The sequence below is a fragment of the Ursus maritimus genome, unplaced genomic scaffold, assembly GCF_017311325.1.
Source record: "Ursus maritimus isolate PB19 unplaced genomic scaffold, ASM1731132v1 scaffold_19, whole genome shotgun sequence".
Classification (NCBI taxonomy): domain Eukaryota; kingdom Metazoa; phylum Chordata; class Mammalia; order Carnivora; family Ursidae; genus Ursus; species Ursus maritimus.
The window spans coordinates 53,644,305-53,661,630 of NW_024424341.1; the positions used below are offsets into that span (position 1 = coordinate 53,644,305).

General features: G+C 40.3%; 1 protein-coding gene across 1 annotated transcript in view; it reads right to left on the bottom strand.

Moving 5' to 3' along the window:
- Positions 1-10,288: 10,288 nt before the first annotated feature.
- Positions 10,289-17,326, bottom strand: part of ZNF180 (zinc finger protein 180) — a 51,375-nt gene continuing 44,337 nt past the window's right edge. The window contains exons 4-5 of the mRNA XM_040634125.1: positions 13,554-13,680; positions 10,289-12,481 (exon numbers count right to left, since the gene is read on the bottom strand). Of these exons, the coding sequence (XP_040490059.1) occupies positions 10,737-12,481; positions 13,554-13,680 (1,872 nt within the window). The 3' untranslated portion in view covers positions 10,289-10,736. The remainder of the gene's footprint in view (positions 12,482-13,553; positions 13,681-17,326) is intronic.

The following is a 17,326-nucleotide window of genomic DNA, read 5'->3' on the forward strand; positions in this document are numbered from 1 at the left end:
TGAAATGAACTACAAGACTTTAATTTCTGCTTCTCTGTTTCATTAACCTATAGGATAAATGTTGGCCACTTGGCATGATCTGCTGTCATTCTATTTTAAATTTGAAGAGTTTTCTCATTTCTTTTAACCCTAGGTCACAGTAGATATTTTAAATATTTACTTATTGTGTCAAATCCAACTTATGAACCATAAAATTTTATTAAGATATTGGAAACATTCTTTTTGCTTAGCAAATGATGAATCTTACATCAATAGACATTTACAACGATACCCATCACTTTTATATAACATTCAACACGTTAAACCAGGAAACCTAATATTCAACTACATAATTCCTTCCTTTAGATGATACATACAATGAATATGAGGTCAGTTAAAATTTCCCCCCTGAGCATCTGTTTCTCTTAAATCCCCTTTGTGCTTCCTGGGGATGGGGCAAAATGATCTGGACAGACTTGGAACTCCATCTCTACAATGTGGCAGAAATTGATCAAAGCTCATTTCCAAACATGACCCTCTTTTATGTTTTCCAGGACTAATGACCATTTTTTCATCTTTTCCTAACTTGGAATATTTTTCTGTGATTTCGGGGTGCAGGGGGATTATTTAAATACTTGGACTTAATGGGATTAAAATCATGGATTATACTGCATGTTTATGAAAGACAGCCCTGGGCTGTGTGATTGGGGGAAAGCTGGCCCTGCCCCTGCTCCTGACCAGACCATTATTTTCAGAATTCAACAACCCTGCGTCTACACTCTCTACTCAGACTTCTACTTTGCAGTGGTTGTGATCTCTGCCTGATCATGTCAGGTGTTATGTGAGCTCCAAATCCTGAGTTGCATATATAGAAGATTCCTCCAGGCATCCCGATGCATCTTCCTAGAGAACACTCTCTTCTGATTAAAACTACTAGACCACAGAGAATGGGGCAGAACAGGGATAGAGATAAGACCTGGGAATCATACTTGAATGTGGTGGGCATGAGGCCATTAGGGTCCTGTTCTACCAGGAGCGGAAGGTAATTGTTGGCCAAGAGGGAAATAACAGCCTCACACAGGAAATTGTTTTGTTTCTCTGTTAAGCTGAGTAACAGATTTTTATCCTATAGACATGTAGGATCCAATGTCAGTTGTTGGTCAGACAATGCCATTACGAACTCTTTGTAAAACATTTTAAATGTCTGCATGATATTCCATCACGGATAAGCCAAATTTTTCTATCCATTTTGCTAATGTTGACATTTCCTCTTTTCTTTTTTTTTTTTAAAGATTTTATTTATTTATTCGACAGAGATAGACAGCCAGCGAGAGAGGGAACACAAGCAGGGGGAGTGGGAGAGGAAGAAGCAGGCTCCCAGCGGAGGAGCCTGATGTGGGGCTGGATCCCAGAATGCCAGGATCACGCTCTGGGCTGAAGGCAGACGCTTAATGACTGAGACACCCAGGTGCCCCAACGTTTCCTTTTTTCTTAACCAATTTTTCATTATTTTATTGTAGTGATGCTCCGTGGGCATTTATCCTTGTCAAGAGAAATGACTGAAACAAAGGATCTAAGTATATGAGTGGCTCTTGATTATATTGTTAAATTACTTTCTAGGAAGGCTATCTCAACTTGCCCTCTCAGCAGCATGAATGGAAGGGTGTGTCTTACCAAACCCCGCCTTCTGTACCTCCATCTCTGGAACTGGTTTGTACAATTAAAAAAACAAAACCAAAAAACAAAAAAACAAAAAAAAACTTTTTAATTTAATATCACAAATGAGATTAAACCTCATTTTCTTTTTTTAAAGATTTTATTTATTTATTCGACAGAGATAGAGACAGCCAGCGAGAGAGGGAACACAAGCAGGGGGAGTGGGAGAGGAAGAAGCAGGCTCATAGCGGAGGAGCCTGATGTGGGGCTCGATCCCACAACGCTGGGATCACGCCCTGAGCCGAAGGCAGACGCTTAACCGCTGTGCCACCCAGGTGCCCCTAAACCTTATTTTCATACATCTTATCAATGAGTCAGTTTTGTGTGTATATGTGTGTGAGGAAGGGGGATAGGTGATATTTTCATTGTAGAAAATGGTGTCGAGAAAAGCCTTTTGGGTTCATCTCTGAAGCAAAACTTTGCCGGAGTCATCTTTGGTGATCATACAAGACAGGTTCTGGCCCCACCTGTTGAGGGTCCTCAAAGGGGCTGATTTTGGGGTGCCTGGGGGCTCAGGGACTGACTTGGTTTTAGCTCAGCTCGTGATCTCAGGATCGTGAGACCCAGCCGCACATCAGGCTCTGCCCTCAGTGCAGTCTGCTCTTCTCTCTCCCCCGCTGTGCCCTTCCCCATCCTGCTTGCCCGCATCTGCGCTCTCTCCAAGATAAATAAGATAAATAATAAGATAATAAAACAGAGAGGGAGGCAAATCATGAGACTCTTAACTCTAGGAAACAAACGGAGGGTTGCTGGAGGGAAGGTGGGTGGGGGATGGGGTAACCAGGTGATGGGCATTAAGGAGGGTCCTTGATATATAATGAACATTGGGTGTTATATGCCACCGATGAATCACTAAATCCTATCCCTGAAACTAATAATACACTATATGTTAACTAAAGTGAATTTAAATAAAAAATTTTAAAAATAAATAAATAAGTAAAATCTTTTTTTTTTTTTTAAGAAGTGGGGACTCATTTTTCTCTCCCGTTCCCTGGGGTGTTGGCTAGGAGATGCCCTCACTTACTCTACCCAGTAGATTTTAAGGACAAAAATTACGGAGCAAGGAGACCTTGAGATGGAAGATTCATTATTAAGTTGCTTTCGTTGGTAAGTTTCAGCATCGCAATTACAGTGGCTCTGGGAGGCATTGCAAATAGCACCGTTGATTTATTTAGATGAACACATATAATTCTTTATAAAAATGCCCAGTCTTTTCCCCTCCCCAGTAATAACATGGATCTTTTAGGGTAAATTAAATGGTTGTTTTTTTTTTTTTTTAATGCTGGGGTAACCTGGATTCAAAGGTGCAAACTTAGCCAGTAAAATTACGCCCACTGGGGGCCAGCTGGCTGTACTGGGAAGAGATGCTATTAACCACATATGCTCCAACCCAGGATGGGGTAGTAGAAAACCAATTACCATCTAATTTTTCCAGATGGGTGGTAGATGGGGTACTGTTTTCCATAAGAGGAAGTAAACCCATATTTCAGCAGGTTCTTGCATATCTGGCTGTGTGATACGAGGTCCTCCAACCTTGAACAATGGGAGCAGCTGTTAGAAGCAGGGGGAATTAAGGAAACCATTCTGGAAGGAGAAATATCAACTGGAATCCCATTTAGATATTTAGTTCCCAAGTCCACATATTTAATGTTTCTTTAGAGTTGGCATTTGTATTTCTCCCCCTTTATAGCTTGTCTCCTGGTTGATTAATCTACACATTGCCTTCCCCACTCCCCACCCCCATGTGATGAGACAGGCCATGTTAATTAGAACCTTTTTTTCTTGTTTTCTTCTTAAGCTTTAACAAAGAGCAAATAAGGGCTCTCACTGAAGGTGAATTGTCAATAATCCCAATCACGTTTTGAAAATCTTGTCCCTTCAGTGATAAATATGACCAAATACACCTGAGGTTGGGCCCATTTATTAATGGCTATCTTCATATGTTCTTACATAGCCTGTGGGCCTATCCACCAGAAAGGCAAGTAATAAAAAGGCCAACTTCTGAGTGTGAGAGGCCTGAGCGGGGGTATTAGATGCCCCTTTCAGTGTGTGATGAAAGAGCTTCCAGGTCATCAGTCTAGTGAAGGTTCTGTTTCCTGGATGGACCTACAATAAGCCTTTTTTTTATCATTTGTCCAAAACTTTGATGTTAACCAACATTTGCCTGCAGGAAATTTGGGCTGATCAACATAAAATATCTTTTGTGAAGACTATTATAAGTCAAGTTCGTGCCTGTCATGGACTGAATGTTTATGTCCCCCCAACATCACCACCACCCAAATTCATTGGTTGAAATCCTAACCCCAATGTGATGGTATTAGGAGATGGGGGCCTTTGGGCCGTGATTAATTTGTGAGGGTGAATTTGTCATGAATGGGATTAGTGCCCTTATACAAGGGATTCCAGAGACCTCTCTTGTCCTTCTGCCATATGAGGACACAGCAAGAAAATGGCCGCCTATGAACCAGGAAGGGAGTCCTCATCAGTCACTGAATCTGCTTGTGCTTTGCTCTTTTTTTTTTTAAGATTTTATTTATTTATTTGACAGAGAGAGAGAGACAGCCAGTGAGAGAGGGAACACAAGCAGGGGGAGTGGGAGAGGAAGAAGCCGGCTCCCAGTGGAGGAGCCTGATGTGGGGCTCGATCCCAGCACCCTGGGATCACGCCCTGAGCTGAAGGCAGACACTTAATGACTGAGCCACCCAGGCGCCCCTGGTGCTTTGCTCTTATTCAAGGCTTAAGCCATCCAGTCTACAGTATTTTTGTTATAGCAGCCTGAACAGACTACAATAGTGCCTTTCTTAGGCACTCTTGATACTACATCTCGCAATGGATCCATATAGACCTACCTTGGCCTAGCGGTTCATGACTAATGGTTTCTCCATGCTCACAGTGTTCCTGCCTGGCTGATAGGAATTCTGCTTGGGTTGGTGGTCCCTATAGCCTCTGTACCAGCACCAAAATGTCTCTGAACATGTTTTTACCTATGATCCACAAGATACTACAAGCCCATTTCTATTTGTCTGCCTTCAACGAAGCTACTCACCAATGAGCCCTTGCTCACCAATTGCTGCTGCATGATTGCTGGTTGCCTGGGATGAATGTGTAGCCTTTCCTAGTGCTAATACTGCTGATTCCAATTGAGCTCTAGTTTTAACCTAGTCTCCATCTCCTACTTAAACATTTTTATTCTAATGCAGTGTTTTCTGACCAATTTGAACATCTCATGAACACAAATCCACCATTTTAGTTTCATTTCAAGCTAGAAACTTTAGTTTTCCTTTTATTAAAAACATACACCTGGACTTGATCCAGGAATAACAGAGAACAATACCCCCCCCCACGCAGTAGTCATCCCCTCTTCCCATTTGGGCAGAGAAGCCAGAACGGGGCACTCATACACAGTTAGAAGCTGCACCACACGGGGAAGCTGTGGTGACTGGGTGTCCAATTTCTTGGGAGGACATCTTGGAATTGGCTGTATTGTATAGAGGCCAAGATGACACATGCTATCAGCAACAACTAAAATCTATCCACCAGATTATGAAAAGAGGTATCAACTCCCTCCACCCCAGTGCAACATAAATACTAAAGCAGAGAGTACACCTAGTATCAATGATGGAATCCCTATACGATTAGTAGAAAACAGTAATATCAGAGAATACAAATAAAAAGCTTTGGTATTTCATCAGAAAAATATCCTTTGGCTTTTCTCTAGGTCTGGTCCTTTTTAAACCTAATCCCTGCTACTAAAATTTCAGCACATTCCACTTACGATCATATCTACGTATTATTACTATTTTACATTGTATAGTGACAGGTGGTGACTACACTTACGAGCATTGAATTGAATAATGCATAGAATTGTCTAATCAATATGTTGTACCCCTGAAACTAATGTAACATTGAATGTTAATGATACTTCAATTTAAAAAAATAACCAATTCAGGTTACTGGCATGTGCTTTAAGTTTTTCAAAAGTACAGAAAAATCAGCTACGTACACCCATTAGAAAGTTCCAGCCTGCCACAGAATATCCCTCCTGTAGGAGTAGCATGGTCCTTGTCAGTTCAGAAAGCGAGTAATGGTGGAGAAAAGTGTGGACAAACCAAATATAAAACGAGAAGGAGAGTTTATGGTCAGAAGATTCAGGAACCTGTCTGATCTGCAATGAACCAAAGGCAATGGTATCAACAGTCCAGACCTGCACAAACACTGTCAGAGAATGAACTCATAGAACCTGGGCAAGAGAAAGGAACAATATCCAAGCAAATATCCAAATTGCAAGAACTTGATCCAACATCTAAATTCGAGGAATGCTCCCTAAAGAACTGAGGAAAGATCATGAAGGCTGTCATGACCTCAGAATGAACATTCATTCAACAGAACATAAAAGCTGTTTGCTAAGGAGTCCAGACAGGTGATATTAGTACAGAAAGGTTTATCGATTGCTAACCTATTTCCACCTAAATACCATCCTCAGTGGACCACGAATCAATAACACATTGGCTACAAGACAGAAAATCCAACGTTACTGTTTCAACATGAACATCTGCTTGGTAAATGCCAAAATCGACATTTTAAATGGAACAGTACACTATTTTTACAGCAAAATCTATAGTTCATTAATTTAGTTACACCTCAAGCTAATCCAAATAAGGATTAAATCATCCTAAGCAATAAAAACTGTCACCAACTTGTTCCCAGTTTTATAGAAACAGTTTGAGAGCTTTTGAATATCTACTGGCAACAACCAAAGTTACTTAATACTAGCTTGCTAATCTGACCCGGTTTTATGATCTCTCCTCCTTTCTCATGCCCAGCATCTGAACCCTCTTTTTACATGACAAATTTTTCACTAGAAAAACAAGCGGGGGTTGCCTGGGTGGCACAGCAGTTAAGCGTCTGCCTTCAGCTCAGGGTGTGATCCCGGCGTTATGGGATCGAGCCCCGCATCAGGCTCCTCCACTATGAGCCTGCTTCTTCCTCTCCCACTCCCCCTGCTTGTGTTCCCTCTCTCGCTGGCTGTCTCTATCTCTGTCGGATAAATAAATAAAATCTTAAAAAAAAAAAAAAAAGAAAAGAAAAACAAACGGACATCATGCAGAGATCCCAGACTTGGAAGTGGATGTAATGATGTGAAGCTCTGGGTTATCCCTACATGGGGAAGAGAACGAGCATGTTTTTTATTTTAAGAGAGATAGCTGTATTGTGTTACATAGGAGGGTCTATCTGCATATTTAAGTCAAAGTATAGAACGTGAAGAAAATGTTGACTTACGGGTTAGGCAAAAGAGAGGGCTATCCTGGAAACTTCCTTTGCCGCTGCTTTGCGAATGAATAAAATTCGACAAATGACAAATCCTCAATTGCATTAGTATGAGTAGAAGGTCAACCCCACCTACCAGTACAGACTCCAGGAAATACAAGGGCTAATACCTCTGACTTCTCAAACTACCTCACAGCTCAGGTGCAGGCACAGCTTATGATCCACCAGACTGAGGCACCTGTCTCAGACTTGGAATCAAAAGAAATCAATGTAGAGCTACATTAAGAAAATTCATTAAGAAACTTTGAGAACATTAAGGAACTCTGATAGGCTCCAGAGCATAATTCCAGCAATCGTTTCTGTCTATAAATCCCTGAACGTGTTCTTACTGCTTCTTGACAATTCTTGGACCCACCTAATATCCTTTTAATAAACTCCTTTTACTGAATCAATTGGCTAGCATTGGCTCATGTGCTTCCCAATTCAGAACCCAGGTTGCTACAGTCTGTAAAGAGTAATGCACTATTTACTGATGGGATCCCTTGAGTCTCCTACAGCAAAACAGTCTGGGTGCGACCTCTGTCGACAAACTGGAAAAACACTGATTTTTTTCAAGAAAAAGTTCTAAAGGCATAGGTAGTTTAACTGGCCTTGTTGGTACGTTAAGACATACAGAAGAGATGCTATTGATTGAGCACAAAATCCAGTTAGAAATACAAAAGTGTATCTGAAAACAGTATTTAAAAATCTGGATCTCCCCTCTCTTAGCTGAAATCTCTCTCTCTAAAAACAAAACAAAACAACCCCCCCCAAAAAAAACTTAAAAACAAAACAAACAAAAATCCAATAAAATATATTTATCTTTTCAAGCCTAGAAGTAAGCTGAAATATCAAACCCCAAAATGAGGTGGGAAGAGTGCGAAAGCAGTAAAGGCTGAGCAGGAGTGTGAGAAGACATAGAACAACTATAGTTAACACTGCTATTCGGTATATTTGCAAATTGCTAGGGAGTAAATCTTAAGGGTGCTCATAGCAGGGAAAACAAAAAACCCTCTTGGTTCTGTATCTATATGAGATGATGCATGGTAACTGTGATAATCATTTCACAATACTTGTAGGTCAGGTCATGCTCTCCACCCTAAACTTACCCAGTGCTGTATGTTAATTTTATCTCAATAACACTGGGGGAAATGAAAAATTGGTTCTAGAAGAGTATTTCCTAACATCTAGGTAGTTAAAAACATTTTGGTCACTCTTCATTTATTTCTGACTTTACTGGAGTATGGTGAAAGAAATTTGGCTTGTAAAATCTCTATCAATTCTTCTATGGCAAAGTTCAGCTTCATTTTTGTGAATTTTACATAGACAAAAATTTGTATGCAAGGGACGTATGTCATTATACATATATACACGCCATATGGATGTCATTAAAATCAAGCTATTGATCCCCTTTTTAACCTTAAATTTTAGGTTCAGAAGTTTAATTACATATTTTTGGCATGTTGTCGCATGCCTTCAACTTATTATTGATACAGGGATTTTTGGTTGACTACCTTTAAATTAAAAGAATATTTTTCCTACAAGGGAAATTATTGAGCAAATGATACATATTAACACTTTTGTTTATTAATTGAATCTATCTTATTTCAATACACTTGGCAATCCTTAATCCCCACTGAGAAACTGATATAAACCTTATGACTTAGTGCACAAAGACAACTCACATATTCAAGCTGGCCAGAAACACACACACACACAAACACACACACACACACCACTTACACACATACTTCAAAAATTTTGCAGTTTTAAAAATTTCACACTTTCAGTGAAATATTTTCAATGTTTACTTTGCAATGAATCACTTCCCAAACTTGAAATATTCAGAGCCCTCATTCTTTGCCCACTTGGCTTTATACTCATGTGTACAATAATGGCTTCTTGCCTTCAAAGTAAGATTCGACATACTCAGTAAAAATCGTCCTAGCACTGTTGTTGGTTTTATCTATAATCTGGGGAGAAAGAAGCCTATCTAGGTCCCATTGTTAAATTAGGATTTTTCACCATTTTATGTTCTCCCCAAAAGGCAATGATGGAGAACCCATGCTGTTCAGCTACCTCCGCATCCATCAACTGACTAAAGATCTCAGGGTGTATGTGAAGCCAGTTCTGAGCCATCAACAACTGTTCCCCCAGAAATTCAATCACTGTCATGTGTGCTGTACTCTGGCTTACTCCTCAGAGAGATGGCTCCGCTTAGGGTCATCTTATGCGGACAGAATTTTACTGAGGGCAACCACTATCGGATGTCACTTTTGGTTTCTCTTTCTTCCTCGAGAGAATTCATCTCTCTTCTCTGGTGTCCCATTTCAACTCTCAGCTTACTTGTTATTAACTCTCTAGGATCAGAGGTTTCAGGCCCATGATAATCCATAGGATTAGAATTTATGATTTAGGGGCAAAGGAGAGAAAGATGTGTGAACCACATCTTAGAAACCAACAAATAGCTACGAATCTCACCTAAAATCATTCTTGCAAGCTTAATTTAGTTGGTGAGCACTTAGCCATGATAGTGCTCTCCCACTCAGAAGACTCTCACATTAGGAAACATATTCCAGAGGAAAAAAAGACAAGACTACATGGGGGCAGGGGGTCCCTTAAAAATAGAGCTCCTTTATACTGCTTTGGAAATATAAAAATATGCCCTTCACACAGACTGCATACTCTCAATCCCTCATATAAAACCCTTTCTGGCCTAAGTTTCCAGTTCCCCGTTCCCAGGGAAATAGTTTCAATGAGGAAAATCCCTGGGAATCCAAATCCTAAGGAGTGACCTGTTCAAGGTAATCCAAATGGAAATCTCAGAACCCTGAGGGATCTCTTATCTAGCCACCTAGCCTTTCCTAAATGGTCAAAGATGGAAATCTTTGGTTTACTTTTTGTTTTTGACTAATTTTTACTCCTTATATTACTTACTATAGTAAAACAGCACACATTCCAAAAGAGAAGAAAACCAGGCATAAACCTAAAAATCAAATAGATACACCCAGAAACACTTTCAATTCTGATCCATACACAAGTATCACAATGGTTCCACAAATTACTGTTCTATACTCTTGGCCTGCACTTTTCCCCACTTCGTATCATAGCCATTTTCCTAATCTTTACAAAATCTTCACATATAATAAAAAGTGCTGAATAAAACAGATTACAAAGTAGCTACTGGGGAAATCATGTCATAAAATGATACTGAAACACCGTTTTCCAGTCTAGGTTCCAATAACTATAGCAATTTCCCAATTTCTCAACAACAAGCCCACCAGTGTTTGCATTCTCATTTACTCTTTATTGTTAAAAAGGTCTACCTCACTTGCAATCATTCCATAGTAAGTTGACCATTTAATGGTAATTTCCTCAGATTCAGGTCAGAGTGCTTTCTGCAAGGAAAAGTGCCAATATTTACTACTTATGTGGCAATGTGTCATAAAGGCCAAGTTTGACTTTTTTAATAAAAAATTATTAGGTAAAACATGTGATTCACTGTTTTTCTTTCTTCTCCAGAACAAACTTCCAGGTACACAATAACAGAAGGTTGACATTTAAAAGAAAGTAAAGAAGAGAATAGAAGAGAAAAGAAAGAAAGAAAGAAAGAAAGAAAGAAAGAAAGAAAGAAAGAAAGAAAAAAAGAAAGAAAGAAAAGAAAAAAATGGAGGGAAGGAGAAAGAAATGCAAGAAAAAGGAAAAAAAAATACTCTGGCCTAAAGATTTCCAAACTAGTTACATTCATAGGGTTTCTCCTCAGTATGAGTTGCCTGATGCCTAATAAGTTTAGAACTATTAATGAAAGCTTTCCCACACTGATTACACGTAAAGGGCTTTTCTCCAGTATGAGTTCTTTGATGTACAATAAGTCGAGCACTCAAGCTGAATGTTTTTCCACACTGATTACATTCATAGGGTTTCTCTCCAGTATGAGTTCTTTGATGTTGAGTAAGGCATGAACTCTGCCTGAAGGACTTCCCGCACTGACTGCACTCATAGGGCTTTTCTCCAGTATGAGTTCTCTGATGTACCACGAGAACGTAACTCTGGCTAAAGGACTTCCCACACTGGTTACATTCATAAGGTTTTTCTCCAGTATGAGTTCTTTGATGCATAACGAGGTGAGAACTGCGGTTGAAGGATTTTCCACACTCATTACATTCATAGGGTTTCTCTCCAGTATGAGTTCTCTGATGTGCAACAAGCTGAGAGCTCCAGCTGAAGGATTTTCCACACTGATTACATTCAAAGGGTTTTTCTCCTGTGTGAGTTCTCTGATGGGCAACAAGTTTGTAACTTTGACTGAAGGACTTTCCACATTGATTGCACTCATAGGGTTTCTCTCCAGTATGAATTCTTTGATGTGCAATAAGTTTATAGCTCTGGATAAATGATTTCCCACATTGACTGCATTCGTAGGGCTTCTCTCCGGTGTGAGTTCTTTGATGGGCAATAAGTTTGTAGCTCTGCCTGAATGACTTTCCACACTGACTGCATTCATAAGGCTTCTCTCCAGTATGAGTTCTCTGATGCACCACAAGAACATAGCTCTGGCTAAAAGATTTCCCACACTGGTTACATCTATAAGGTTTCTCTCCAGTATGAGTTCTCTGGTGAGAAACAAGGTGAGAGCTCCGGCTGAAGGATTTCCCACACTCATTACATTCATAAGGTTTCTCCCCCGTATGAGTTCTCTGATGTGCAACAAGATGAGAGCTCCAGCTGAAGGATTTCCCACACTGATTACATTCAAAGGGTTTCTCTTCAGAATGGCTTCTCATGTTCTGAGCAAGGGATGAACTCTGGGAGGTTTTACTACAGTTATATTGACTCTCTTCAACAGGTATTCTCTGTTGTTCATTATGGGATATACTGTGGTTCAAAACTTGCCCACATTCCTTAAAATCTAAGGATCTTCCTCTTGCGTGCATTTTCTGATGTATATTTAGGGGTACATCATGGCTAAAAGATTGAATACTGTCACTGAATCCATAGGATTTATCTCCTGTTTGAGTTCTTGTAAACTGAATAAGGTGAATGTTTTGGTGAGGGTTTCCATGTTCATTATTCTCACAGAGTTTTTCACTGTCATTAATCATCTCATGAGTGTTTACGATAGAATTATAATGCAATTTTTTAACATGTGAGGCATGTTTATGAAAATGGTTTCTTATGGGTATCATCTGGGGTGAAAGAAGACTGGAATCCAGACCACTCTTCTCTTCAAGTTCATCACTTTTATAGACTGTCTCATAAGTAACCGCTTTCCTGTGAGTAAATGCCATTTCCTTCAAAAGTCTCTCTTGTTTTTCCTGTTGCTTTTCCAACTGGTCCTTACAATCCTGAACTTCTTCACACGAAGATAACCAAGGATCATCTCTTGTCAACCTTTCTAACTTCACTCGATGGGATGGTTCATCATCAAAAATGTTCTGCTTTGATGTTGATTCTCTCCTTCCAAGTGCCGTTGCCAAGTCTAGAAGAAAGCAAAATAAAACATCCTAGCCAAACGATGTTAGAGTTGGAATACTGGGGGAAAAGCTAACAAACAGATATGCAAAACATATATGGATTTGTTTTCAGCTATGGTCCCATAACCTGGATTAAGAAAACAGAAGGGTGGGATGGAACAGTAAGCAGAGAAGTACCAGAGCCCAACAATAACATGGTATTAAAATTCAGTGTTTCTAAATAAAAAGACTTTAGATGCCGAATATCTTCATATTCCAAAATTAGGTCACCTGTACAAAATCTACAGAATAACAAAACAACTTTGCAAATCTTAGCAAAAGAACCAGAGTCCTTTCTACCCTCTTTAGTGCTAGACACATGTTCACTGAAATAGAGAACAGTATGTACATTTCTAGGAATTTCTGGAGGCGTGTCAGTAAGACATGGGCAGACTACTTGGTGAACCAAGACAAAGAATGAGGGCACTGGTATCCCAAGTTCCCTAAATGCCTTAGGGGCTATTATGCCCGATGGATTCCTGTGGTTGCAAGTGAGAAAGAATGGGGATTAGCTTAGAAGCAGAGGCCAGTCTACTAGGTCAAGCACAGAGAGTACACCTGGAAAGAGTGGCAACGTATACAGTCCACTAGGAGTGGGAGATGGAGAAATGTAGCATGCCCTATGGGGATTTTTGAAATTAACCTTCAATACCTGTAATGATTTCTAAGTGTGTGTTTCTCACCTGGATATATATGTTAGGAAATGTTTATACTCATCCTCTTGCTCCCCCAAGGAGACTACATCTGGTTTGAGAAGCTCGTAGGGACCAATATAGACTTAGGGTGTTTGGGCTGGAGACCAAAGAAAATCACTGCAGAATTTGGTCCCTGTCTTTGGCCTTTAGGAACTATGAAGACTGCACAAGCTCAAACCCAAGAATCTGTGCCTTTGATACCCTACAAATTAAAATTAAATCTTCATTGGGGAATAAAAAGCACACACGAATCTATGTGTGGTCAAAATCATTCTGACCTCTGAACTCCATAGCTCGTAACCAACTGGAATCATTTCAATAGACAAACTTCATTCATTCTTACCCCAAGAGACCAGGTCCCTGTGGTTCTCTAGGATCGCATCTCTGTCCAGGGTCCTCTGACCAGGGTTCAAAGTGCCTTCTTCCTTCTGAGTGAAGTCCACAGTCACAATTTTGAAGTTCACTCCTTCCTAAAATAGGACACACATTCCCGCTTAGCTGGGCATCATTTTCTTCCAATGTTCACAAAGGAGGAAAAGTTCGACAAACGGAAGAAGGAAAACTTGATGGCCTGGAAACTGTCCTCACTGTCCGAAGGATTCTAGGCAAGGTGTACAGGTCCCTTTTATATAAGCCCCTTTGGGTTTTGGATGCTGGACCTGTTTATACAACCCCAAAGAGAAACACTGGGTCAGAACAGATATAAATTGTTTGCTCTCTTGTTCACCTTGAAGAAAATGTTTATTCTGATTTTTACACTGGTGAATCTAAAATTCCCACTTAGGAATTCCCTCCAAATTCCCAAGAAGCTAAAAAAACAGGGTCGGCATACTTTTCTGTCAAAGGTCAGAGAGTCAATATTTCAGGCTTTGCAAGCCATTCAGTCTCTATCACAACTACTCAGCTCTCCTGCAACAAGAAAGCAGGCACAGAAAATGTATAAACAAATGAGTGTGGCTATGTTACAATAAAGTTTTATTTACAAAAGCAGGTGGTGGGTTAGATTTGGCCCATAGGCTTTACTTTACTGATGCGTGAGATAGAAGATGAAATGTAGGCCTTAATGAAAGACAGTACGTATAGGTTAAGAACACTGGATTTGGAAAGAGATGGGTTTTCTCACCTATTAAGAGCAAAGGTTGGGGCACCTGCGTGGTTCAGTCGGTAAAGTGTCTGCTTTCAGCTCAGGTCATAATCCCAGGGTCCTGGGATGGAGTCCCATGTGGGGCTCACTGCTCAGTGGGGAATCTCCCTCTCCCTCTGCCCCTCTACCCACCCCTGGCTCATGCTCTAATAAATTTTTTTTTAAATCTTAAAAAAAAAAGGTCTGAATTTTAAAAATATGTATCAAGCTGACCATCTGTCTTCTAAGGTGAGTTTATCTCAATTCTATTTCTTAGGCTTAATTATACCCAACTCAATGGGTTGTTTGGTGAATTAACTGTACACTATATGAAAAGCTATTAGCAACTCACTTAACAAAAAGCCAAAGGCTGGCAAATGGGATAGATGGGTGATGGCTATCAAGGAAGGCACTTGTTATGATAAACACCTGGTGTTGTATGTAAGTGAGGAATCACTGAATTCTATTCCAGAAACCAATATTGCACTGTATATTAACTACCTAAAGCTTAAATGAAAAAAAATTCTAAGCAAAGATTATTAGATTTGAGAACTCTGAAAAATTAATTGACAGCCAATGTGACCTTTATCTTGAACTCTCAGTCTTGAGAGGACAGTTCTATTTTGTCCACACTCAGAGCTACACTGTAGAGCCTTTAGGAGACGCACTGTTGTTACTGTCATGTAGAGGGGGGTCTCCTGGACTGCCTCCTCTAAGATAGAAAGGACCGATTTCCAAGACTACTGGGCAGGCATTTTGATCCAATAAAGTGCTGCGTGTGATCTGTCCTTATCCAAAGGCAGCCAAAGCCGGGGAATGTTATGCCACTTGTCACTAAAGGCTTTTTAAGTAGACCTAGTGTTCCTGAGCTGTGGTTCATGAACGGGACAAAGTCCTTGAATCCCAGGTAACTCCGTGCAAAATACTGCTGTACCTGCATTTTTCTAAGTTGGGACCCATGCATTTCACTGAAACCTCAAGTTTTCACGATTAGCCCAAAACGGGATTCAGAAATATCATTTGCATACTGCCACCTATGTTGAACGTGGATCTGCATGTTCATACTTGTCCAAGCTCCAATGCAAACTTCAAGCTCCAGTCCATATTTCCTTTTAATAAACACTCCCCTTCACTGTTTAACACAGGTCCCTTTATTTTTTTTTTTTTTAAGATTTTATTTATTTATGTGACAGAGAGACAGCCAGCGAGAGAGGGAACACAGCAGGGGGAGTGGGAGAGGAAGAAGCAGGCTCATAGCGGAGGAGCCTGATGTGGGACTTGATCCCGGCACGCCGGGATCACGCCCTGAGCTGAAGGCAGACGCTTTAACGACTGCGCTACCCAGGCGCCCCAACACAGGTCCCTTTAATATCAAGCTTGTTCAGGGGCACCTGGGGGGCTCAGTCAGTTAAGTGTCTGACTTCAGCTCTGGTCATGATCTCAGGGTCCTGGGTTCGGGCTCCGCATTGGGCTACCTGCTCAGCAGGGAGTCTGCTTGTCCCTCCTCCCTTCCTCCACTTGTCCTCACTCTCTCTCAAATAAATAAATAAAACCTTTAAAAAAATCACCCAAAATTCTCAACAAGATCCTTGCTAATAGAATCCAACAGTACATTAAAAGGATTATCCATCATGACCAAGTGGGATTCATCCCTGGGATGCAAGGGTGGTTCAACATTCGCAAATCTATCAGTGTGATAGATTTTATCAACAGGAAAAAGCCAAAAATCGTATGATCCTCTCAATAGATGCAGAAAAAGCATTTGACAAAATACAGCATCCTTTCCTGATTAAAACCCTTCAGAGTGTAGGGATAGAGGGTACGAGTGTAGGAATAGAGGGTACATTTCTCAATCTCATAAAAGCCATCTATGAAAAGCCTACTGCAAATATTATTCTCAATGGGGAAAAGCTGGAAGCCTTTCCCTTAAGATCAGGAACACGACAAGGATGCCCACTCTCGCCACTATTATTCAACATAGTACTAGAAGTCCTTGCAACAGCAATCAGACAACAAAAAGGGATAAAAGGTATCCAAATCGGCAAAGAAGTCAAAATGTCTCTCTTCGCAGATGACATGATACTCTATATGGAAAACCCAAAAGAAGCCACTCCCAAACTATTAGAAGTTATAGAGCAATTCAGTAACGTGGCGGGATACAAAATCAATGCTCAGAAATCAGTTGCATTTCTATACACGAATAATGAGACTGAAGAAAGTGAAATTAGGGAATCCATCCCATTTACAATAGCACCAAAAACCATACGTTACCTTGGAATTAACTTAACCAGAGACGTAAAGGACCTATATTCTAGAAACTATAAATCACTCTTGAAAGACATTGAGGAAGACATAAAAAGATGGAAAAATATTCCATGCTCATGGATCGGAAGAATTAACATAGTTAAAATGTATATGCTACCCAGAGCAATCTACACCTCAATGCCATCCCGATCAAAATACCAAGGACATTTTTCAAAGAACTGGAACAAACAGCCCTTAAATTTGTGTGGAACCAGAAAAGGCCCCGAATTGCTAAGGAACTTTTGAAAAGGAAAAACAAAGCTGGGGGCATCACAATGCCGGATTTCGAGCTGTACTACAAAGCTGTGATCACAAAGACAACATGGTACTGGCACAAAAACAGACACATAGACCAATGGAACCGAACAGAGACTCCAGAAATGGACCCTCAGCTCTTTGGGCAACTAATCTTTGACAAAGCGGGAAAAAACATCCAGTGGAAAAAAGACAGTCTCTTCAATAAATGGTGCTGGGAAAATTGGACAGCTACATGCCAAAGAATGAAACTTGACCACTCTCTCACACCATACACAAAAATAAACTCCAAATGGATGAAAGACCTCGATGTGAGACAGGAATCCATCAAAATCCTAGAGGAGAACATAGGCAGCAACCTCTACGACATCGGCCACAGCAACCTTTTTCATGACACATCTCCAAAGGCAAGAGAAACAAAAGAAAAAAATGAA